Below are 10,356 nucleotides of genomic sequence, written 5' to 3'. Positions count from 1 at the left end.
TAATTAATCTTTCCTGTGCTTTTGATTATTTTCATTGTCATAAATTAGCTGGAATCACATGTGTGAGTTAAGTGTTGAATAATAAACTTCATCTCTGTTNCACTGGTTGCATCCCCCCTCAAACCAGTTTCACTGGCTTTGATGTCCACAGCACAGCAGGGAGCTGTGAAATTACAAGTCCGAGTTTCTCTATTCTTTATTCTTCCCAAGATAGTGAGGCCATAGAGGCCCCTCAAGTTTACTTATGAAATCTAGAATCATTAGCTGTGGTTCTTAACCAAGGCTCTGTGATATTCAGAGGGTGGCACTGGATGAAAGGCTATTTTTTGACTGTCATCAATGTCATCCACTGAATATCTTTCCACCTCAGAACACTGAATACCTATTTAAATAAACTTTACTTTTGAAATGATTTATTCTTATCAGGAGATGATGATGGTGTTTTTATTTACAGTGACTCAAAGAAGTTACAGTGAGTTGAATTGTCCAGTCTTCTCATCAGATAGAGGTTTTCTAAAGCAAGAATAGGGACACCACAGCTCCATGAGGCTTCCGTTAGAAGAGGATTTTAGGAACCACACAGGCCTGGAGAATAGACTACATATTGCTACTTAATATGAGAAAGAGGGCAAGAGTCTTCTGAGGGCACGCTTGACATCCTTGTTCCTAAGTGAATAGATGAGGGGGTTGAGGGTTGGGCTCAGGACTGAGTACAAAACGGCGGTAAATTTGTTTCTTTCTGGGCTGTAGCTGGAACCAGGACTGATATAGGCACAGAACACAGATGAGTAGTACACAGAAACCACGATGAGGTGGGATGAGCAGGTAGAAAAGGCCTTCCTCTTGCCCTCAGCAGAACGCATGCGCAGGATGCTGGCAATGATGCAGCCATAGGATAGCAAGGTAAGTACAAAATTGATGCCTCCATAAAAAACATCTGCCACAAGAGTCATAAATGTATTTACATATGTAGGACTACAGGAGAGTTGAAGTAGTGGAGGTATCTCACAGAAGAAGTGGGTGATGACCTTGGGGCCACAGAATGACAGCCGTGTCATCAGACCAGTGTGTACAGATGCATTCACAGCACAGATGGACCATACAGCCACGGCCAGAGTCCCACACAGCTGTGGGCTCATTCTAGAGCTGTAGTGGAGGGGACTGCAGATGGCCACATAGCGGTCATAGGCCATGACCGTGAACAGCAGCAGCTCAGAGGCTTCAGACCACACAAGAAAGAAGAGCTGGGCCATGCATCCTTTGAAGGAGATGGTGTTTTCTTCAGACAGTAGACCAACCAGGGCCTTGGGCAGCACAGAGGAGGTGCAGATAATATCCATGGTTGCTAAGTTGCACAGGAAAAAGTACATGGGAGTGTGGAGCCCAGTGCTGGAGGTGATCAAAGCAATGATCACCATGTTGCCCATTAAAGCCACTGTGTAGAGGGACAGGAAGCAGCCTGTCAGGAACAGTCTTAGACTAGGGTGCTCTGAGAACCCTTGCAGCACAAACTCTGTCACTACTGTCTGGTTGAGACTGAACATTGTTGTGAGGAGGATCCAGTTCATAGAGGTGTGGATTGGCTTCTGAGAAAATATTATATTTTATTATGCCAAAGTCTGATTTTGAAATGTGATCATCTCACAATTTTCTGCTGACAGAAAGGGAAAGAGTAAATGTATTCGCACCATCAAAGCCTCTCATCCCCTATTTTCTTACCATACCTGTTGGTATTTTGTTTACAGTTGAATTTTCAACTAGAAATCTTTCCCTGTAGGTTTGGATCAACAAAGATATCTGCTCCTCTCCCATCCTTTTGTACATGTGAAATGAGTTTAGCATTCCTAGTTCGGTACAAGCCTATGCTTCTCTTCTACATCACCTGAAAGCACTATGCTCTCCTGACAGTGCTGGAAACAGCAGCCCTTCCTCCCACAGCTGATTTTTTCCATGCATTGGCAACTTTGAAGGAACACACACTGAGATGACTCTTGCACTGTCCTTCATACCTGGCCTATTGACGTTAAGTCGATTTTTTTTCTTTAATATTTGTAAAAGTATTTCTCTTCTACCCACTGAAAATTGATAATTATTGTGTCTTTGGCTATGGAGACATGTATCTCCTGTTTCAACTTACTGTGATATGTGACTTCTCCTGTGGATGAAACTATCCTGACTCAACTCAACCCACTTACCCCAGAGAGCATTTCTCAAAAACCCCAGCCTAAAGAGAGATTGTATTTCTCTTTCTTTTCTGTCTAAACAAATCACAGTGATGTCAAAGTAAACACACCCAGAGGTGAAATCATTGTCACAGTTACAGATGTTCCTGTGTGCTTTCATTGGCATGCACAGAAACTTGTCACCACCTCCCCAGTGGTTTGAGATGTTGATATTATAGAGCTCAGCTCGATCCTCTGAGCCATCTTTTACCTTTAGCCTATGCCCATGGAAGATCCTCAGTAGCTTACTGTTCTATATGACAAATATGTTCTTCCACATCCTCTCACCCCTCTCGTCCAACTTACCCTCTAAGCTTACAAGTATGGTTTTCCCAGGATTGTAAAGTATTCATAATTTCTTTAAGTTTTTCATAATTTCTGGCTTCATTACCTTTTCAACATTTCCAGTTTTCTCCTTTATCACTCAAGAAGTATAGAGTGTGCACTTTTAGATCATTAGCTTTTGGGCCCTAGTTCAAATCCTCTGTCTCTCTCCTGTCCTTTAGCAAACCACATTCTATTGCTTGATACAGAAGTCTCATCTGACATCACCCATTCGCTTTTTCTAAAGGAATTCCTGAGTCCCTATGTATACATAATCTACCCCATATGTAAACATTTTTGTGACAATTATTTGTAGTGTCAATTTTCTGGAAATAGTCTTTGCTTTGCAGCTCTTTTAGTGCCCAAGATAAAATGATACTTTCCTTCATGACTGAGCACATCCATGGCATATTAGCCAGTATAATATGCTCCACTTACTGAATCCAGTGGTGCTCAGCACTTTCTCACTTTATCCTGCACCCATCACCTAACACTGCATTTTCTTTGGTCACATTTTATCTCCTGTATTGTTTCTGTAATGTGCCTCACAACTTATTTTCTCCTTATCCTGATCATACATGTTGAATTTTAAACATTATTTCTACCTCCATTCAAACTGGAGGTATTCAAATGAAGTATTTGCTGTCTTCAACCATAAGGACAGTGTTGGCTCTGACCNTATGTTCTATTGCACTAGAGAGCANNAATATACAGNTTGATATTTCAANTNGATCNNCAGAAAAAAGAATTCAGATGTAAATTTCTTATATTGTCCTGGCATATTTTGAATCTGTCTAGCTAATCAAGCAAACCTGGATTTTGGACTATACTCCTGATAGTCCTGATAGTCTATGAGTGACACTCAGCACCTTCCCAGGAGAGCACTGATTAAGATCACCTCAGGATGAGGTAAAGACAAATATTAAAAATAATTGAAATCCATTAAAATTTTTTTGATTGATTTTTGCTACCAATAGCACATATAACAAGATGAGAAATAACAGATTTATAAATGACACCTCTAAAAGGCAATGACAGAGAAATGTAATCCATCAGGTGATTGAGGACCCCGACTTATCTCCATGTACTTATGAATACATAATTTACCTCAAAGGAGTAAAAAAAGTACACACTAGAGAAAAGAAAAACAAAACCTTTTTGACTAATGATCATGGTCAAACCTGTTGATTACACATAGAAGAATTATATGATCATTTGCTTTGTTAGAGTTACGTGAGGCAATTTTATATTACTGTGGCTATTGTAAAAACCTGCAGGAGGGTGTATGTGAGGTGGTACTGGGGGGAGTGATCAATAGAAAGAAAGAAAGAAAGAAAGAAAGAAAGAAAGAAAGAAAGAAAGAAGGAAAGAAAGAAAATGAATGAAAGAAAGAAAGATTTCCCTAACTTATTTCTTTGTTTGTTTATCTCTTATATAATGGAAGGCTACTTTTCTTTTAATTAATTTTGTATCCAGCCACTTTACTGAAGGAGTTTATCAGTTATAGGAGTTCTCTTTGACTTCTTTCTTTCCAATTTGTATCCTTCTTGATCTCTTTTAGTTGTTTTATTGCTGTAGCTAGTACTTCAAGTATTGTATTGAATAGATGGGGAGAGAGTGGGCAGACATGCCTTGTCCCTGATATTAGTGGAATTGTTTAAGTTCTCTCCATATAATTTAATGTTGGCTACTGGCTTGCTGTATACTGCTTTTATTATGTATAGGTATGTGCCTTGTATCTCTGATCTCTCTAAGTCTTGTAACATGAACGGGTGTTAGATTTTTGTCAAAAAGCCTTTTCAACATCTAATGAGATGATCATGGGTGATTTTTCTTTCAATTTGTTTACATGTAGAATTATGTTGATATTTTCATATATTAAACCATCCCTGAATCTCTGGGATGAAGCCTACTTGATCATGCTGAATCATGTTTTTGATGTGTTTCTGGTTTATGTTTGTGAGCACTCTGTTATTTTTAGAGACAGGAGCCTAGCATAACTGTCCTCCAAGAGGCTCTACCCAGAAGATGACTAAAACAGATGTAGATACTCACACCCAAACACTGGACAGAGTCTGGGGGACCCTTATGGAAGAGTTGGAGGAAAGATTGAAGGCCCTGAATTGAATGGGAACTCAACAGGAAACTCAATAGAGTCAACTAACCTGACACTTGGGGGCTCTCAGAGACTGAGGCACCAACCAAGATCATACAGAGGCTGGACCTAGGCACCTCACACATATGTAGCAGATGTGCAGCTTGGTCTTCATGTGGGTTCTCCCAACAATTGAAGTGGGGCTGTCCCTAAAGCTGTTACTTGTCTGTGGAATATTCTCCCCTAACTGTGCTGCCTTGTTTGGTCTCAGTGGGAGTGTATGCTCCTAATCCTGCAGAGACTTTATGTGCTAGCATAGGGGGAAATTCAAGGTGGGACACCACCCTCACAGAGGAGAAGGGGAGGAGTGAGGGGGGAGGAAATCCCTGAGGGGAGATTGGGAGGGAGGTAGCAATTGGGATGCAAAGTAAATAAATAAATTAATTAATTAAAAAACAAAGCAACAAAAGAATTACACTAAATACTTATCATTAATCTTTATAGAACTAGACTTCAAGTGGATCAAGACCTCAACCTAAGACCCAACAATCTGAAAATGCAAAGGAGAAAACTCGTTGTCACTGGAAAGGTCTTTCTGAACAGAACCATTGTTCTGTAGGCATTGAGATTAATAATTGACAAACAGGCTCACTTGTAACAGCAATGCTTCTGTAGAGCAAAGAAAACCATCATTTGAGCTAAGAGCTATGCTACAGAATGGCAAAATCTTTACCATTTAGACATTTAACAGTGTTAAAATACAGAATATACAAATAATTAAAAGCTTCAAACAAGAAAATAAGCAACCCAACTGACCTGGGGACCGGAATTAAACAGAGAATTTTCAAAAGATGTAACACAAATACTAGTATGGCTGTCCACTGAGAGGTCCAACAAGCAGCTGACTGAGATGGACACAGATACTTATACCCAACCACTGGACTGAAGGTGGGTCCGTGGAGGTTGACCAATAGACATATACACAGCAGAAGACTGCCTGCTCTGGCATCAGTGGGAGAAGACACACCTAACCCTTGAGAGATTTGAGGCCTCAAGGAGTGGAGAGGCCTAGCAGGGTGAGGACATCTTCTTGGAGACAGGGGAGAGGAGGAATGAGATGAAGAAATGTGAGAGAGCAGACTTGGAGGTGGGCAATGGCTGGATTATGATAAATAAAAGTAATAAAAAATGTTCAACATGCTAAGTCATCAGAGAAATGCAATTTAAAACTTTTTTTGAGAATAAATGTTACTCCAGTCAGAATGAACAAGGGGAAAAAGACAGGCAATGCTAGCAAATATGTAGGGAAAGGAGAATACTTATTCAGTACTAGTCGGAATGTAAACTGGTACAGCTACTATGGAAATCAGTATGGCGGATCATTAAAGATGGAAACTGATATAGTACATACTTCAGGTATATCACTTTTAATCATAAACCCAAAGGAATACATACCTTAATGAAGCAACATTTGTTCTTACATGCTCATCGCTGCTCTATTCATAGTAGCCTGGAAATGGAAATGACATAAATGTTCATCCTGTGATGAACAGGGAGTAAACATATGGTATTTATAAAATGGCACATCACTCAGTTGTTAAGAGAAAGACAATTATGAAGATTTAGGAAAATGAATGGAGCTGGAAGCAATCATGCTGAAGTGGCCCTGACCTAGAAAGATATCTGCTGCAATAGAACCTTCCTAAATATACACATATACAGATATAACAATATTCAAATGGGATTACTCTGTAATGGGGGTCAACAGCTGGGCTAGACACCACATGCTACTAAATAAACCTCTTGTATCAGTAATAGATAAACACTTGAAGAGATGTTAATTTCTGTATACTGTTGACTCTCAGACATCACAAGCTCTTGCTGTTCCTCTTAGTTATATCCAAAATGTGATGGTAAGATCCTATTGTCAGAGGACCTTACTTAGACAATCAATATGGAGAAATAAAGTAGGTACAGACATGCAAGCTTCACCACTACTTGCTTGATTTCACAGTTCTGAAAGATGTTGTGCAGATTTTTTGAGGAGAAAAAAATCACCAATCTTACCCACTTCTGAACCTTATGAGCTATAGCAATAATCACAGGCTTGGCAAGACATGGCCACTGATTGGACAGTGACATGGATGATATGGGATAAGCAAACACTTTCTCATTGAATTTAAGACCCACTTCTCTAGATGCAACTCATATTTGGAACTGTTAACAAGACTAGGAGAGTGTTCTAAGACCAACCCTAGGTCTAGTTATTTTTCAGGGTATGCAGGCATGAGGAAATGTAGTATTCATGCACAATGGAATGTTATTCATCCAGAATAACATGATAGCCTACATGAAATGGAAAATGGATGGGAATGGATATTAATGTGTGAAGAAATACAAGCCAGGCCCAGAAAGAGACACCACATTTATCTCTCACATGTGGAAAGTAGAAAACTGCATCTTAGTTGGATAATGATCAATAGACTTATTAATTGTCAAAGATGAAGAAATTGTAAAGGACGTAGGACAATGAAAACCAAGTACATTTAGAAAGAAGAATAAGTTCCCGGGCTCTGCATAGTGGAGTGAAGACACCCCACAGTCATCTTTTACATATTTACAAATAACTAGAAGAGAGAAGCTCCAAACTAGAAAAGTCAGAGATGAAAAAGTAACCATATCATCAACATTTGCTTAGAATATGTGTTAACGTTTTGAAATATCAACACAGAAATATCTTGTTTTTCCAAATAGTAACAATGATTGTCAGCATTCATGGCATATTTATTCATATACCATTTCAGAAAGATTTATCACAGAATAGGAAGGTATAAGCAGATTAAGATGTGAAAAATAACTCTTCACAATGAAGTTATATGCTTTCATGTCAAGGGAAATGCTCAGAAAACCTGATCTATAACACTATATATACGTCTGTGTCACTTACAGGTTATTGTGACATGAGCAAGAATGTGTAGAGGAATTCTGGGATCCTGAAAATGTCCTGCATCTTCATAGAACTGTGCTACCAGAAGGTAGCATTGTGTAAAAGACATTAGATGGTTAAAAGTATGGAAAACTCTTTTTTAAGTGTACCTTGAAAATTATAAAGAAAGATTACCTCACTTGCTAAGTTTCCTTTAATAAAAGCTTTCACATTCATTTTCAGAGCTGTTTAGTGTTAGAGCAAATGTAAGCTGTATTATGGGTAATGGGAGTCACATCTTTTACACTGAAGGGGGCAACACCAATGAGAAAGCGAGAGTGTGTCATCTATGATATTACATCATTACTGGAGAGGTCACATTGAGACTCTTTGGTGAACACCATCATGTAATGCCTTTGCCACTCTATATATTCATGGCTACACCTACATGTATGCATTCACTCTACCACACTGAGAGATGGAATGTATGTGCCCAGCACCAAACAGATATGAATGAAAACAAGAAAACATCAATAAATCACAGCAGGTGTGCCAACATTTCTGATTAAATCTATATCAACCACAATGATAATTAAAATAATTTACCTCAGTCTACTGCACTTAGAGAAAAAGGATAGAACAATTACAATGAATGTCTGAAGTGTGATAAACAGGATCTTTCAGTAAAGGGATTAAGAGCTTGCTCAGGGACAAGGCTTTGACACTGTAGTGAGAACCTATAAGATCCTGCAGTGTCTTGATGAATAAGGACCCATGGAAGAGACTGAGATAACATGCAGGGCTTTGGTTTGTGAACCCTGAGAGCTCCTAGGACAGGAATAACTAGTGAAATCAGACGGGTGCTAGATTGGAGTATTCCCAAGTCCACATTGAGATGGACTAGCAAACTGGAGAGGGGTGTTGCTCTTGAAGAACAAACAGTGGGAAGGAGATTAGAAGAGATCATGACTGTTAATCTGTTTAAGGACAAAGGCTGGATTATTACATACAACATTCCTAGAATCTCAGCTTCCTACAGAATATGTGTTGGCTTCTTGGGAAAAGTACTAATATCACCCTGGGTACTTACCTAGTCATTCCAGCTGCTGCTTCTAGTCAGGATCAAACCAGGCAGCTGCTGCACAGTGTCATGGAGTAGCACCAGTATTTGTACTATCAGAGAAGATAAACTACAGATAAAAGTGGTTGGAAAAAACTCATATTGGTGGCCAGTGACTGCCATTTTGCCTGCATTGGTCAACAGAGGCATGTCATAAACTGTTATATCCAACAGACTAAGGCAGTCTTTTTCTGGGTTAGTTTAAATGCATGACAGAGAGTAGAATAGCACTTATAGAAAACCACAAATCCATACTTATTTTCTTCATACATACTGTGTTTAGCAACCGTTATTTTGAGCCGCTCATTTTTAAGAGTCTAGCTGAGACACGTGATATCATCTTACTAAGATGTGATACTGCTATGTAGAGGAAAAAGTTAAAAGTTTTATAACTGCTCACCCATGCATACTGTGAAACTGTCTGATGATCTGCATGTACTTGAGCCCTTTCTCCATAGTCCCATTCAGCTTTTTGTGAACTTAGTTTTGATTTCTAGCGTACCCATTTCTTCCTCAGAAGACGTGTAAGAACCTAGTATCCAGGTGGGGGGTTTGTGGGAACAAATTCACAACAGCCTCTCATGGTTACTCTAAGCCAGATCTCAGCAAGGCTGGCCTGAAAACCTTCAGAAGCTGAGCCTTAGCCAGGAGCAGAGCAGCTGAGGCTCCTCACCAGGGTCAGGCACTAGAATGTCTGTAAATACCGTGGTCAAGACAGCAAAAGTGGCAGAGGAAGCATCTGTACCTCCAGCCCTATTAACACAGCACCCTTCCCATTATATGGTCATTTTTCTTGATACTTAATTTTAGACAGCTGTAATTTTTCTTTAAGTGACTCCCAGTCATGCCAACCCTGATTTGGAGCAGATAGGGCAAGTCTAACTCCAGGAGGCTGGACTGATGTTTTCAACTCAAGGTAAAGAGCATTTTCTATCCTCAGAACAACAGCAAGAAAATATCTTTTGTGGCATTTTCCACCAATCTCTCTGGACACCAATGACCAAAAGGGGTACATTCAAAGTACTATCTAGACATCAATATGATTCATTTAAATTTGTTATTTTCATCTCATAATGTGGGAATACTGTGGGAGAATGAATAGTCTAGCTATGTCCATAAGGCAAATATAACAGAAATTAACAAACTCTTTGATCATGATTAGAAACTAGACATTCTGCTGTTTATACAATGGAGCAGGAAACAAAATCTTTCTATCATATTCTGTTTTTGGATCTCTGACCCAGCACTTGTCATCAAACCCGGGATCCATTGAGAACCTAACCCTTATGTGTTTCTGTCCCTCTGTATTGACTTCCAAAAATGGGGACAAATGCCATTTTTAGAGAATTATCTTTTGCTTGGAGTACCATTATTAGCTCCTGAAAGTCTTCACTCACCTGTCTCTGTCCAAGTGAATTGAACTGACAGATGGCTCCCACACAGAGACCACTGTGCTGAGCACTGATGTTCTCTCCTGCAAGCACCAAGTCTTTTGTCCTTCTGAAGCTCTGTCTTCCTTTGTGTTGAGTATCAATTGACCTTCACAAATTCCAGTGATTTTCTGAGACCAGGGCAGATGTTGGTCCTGGTACCTCTTGGGATAGAAATCCAACGAGAAATCTCTTAGGATCAATTAAAAAATACCTCTTAGCTTCATAAACCCCAAATC

The 10,356-nt window shown here is 39.5% G+C and overlaps 1 protein-coding gene across 1 annotated transcript; it reads right to left on the bottom strand.

The window, feature by feature from the left end:
• Window positions 1-611: 611 nt before the first annotated feature.
• LOC110298649 (olfactory receptor 13A1-like) lies at window positions 612-1,568 on the bottom strand. The gene has a single exon (XM_021168011.1). It carries the CDS (start codon window positions 1,566-1,568, stop codon window positions 612-614), a length of 957 nt encoding a protein of 318 aa, XP_021023670.1.
• Between the last annotated feature and the right edge of the window lie 8,788 nt (window positions 1,569-10,356).

The sequence above is a fragment of the Mus caroli genome, chromosome 7, assembly GCF_900094665.2.
Source record: "Mus caroli chromosome 7, CAROLI_EIJ_v1.1, whole genome shotgun sequence".
Taxonomy (NCBI): Eukaryota; Metazoa; Chordata; class Mammalia; order Rodentia; family Muridae; genus Mus; species Mus caroli.
This window is presented reverse-complemented; position numbering and strand designations above follow the sequence as displayed.

Coding starts and splice junctions, on each gene's coding strand:
- LOC110298649 (XM_021168011.1), bottom strand. CDS start 1,568: ATGAACTGGATCCTCCTCACAACAATGTTCAGTCTCAACCAGACAGTA.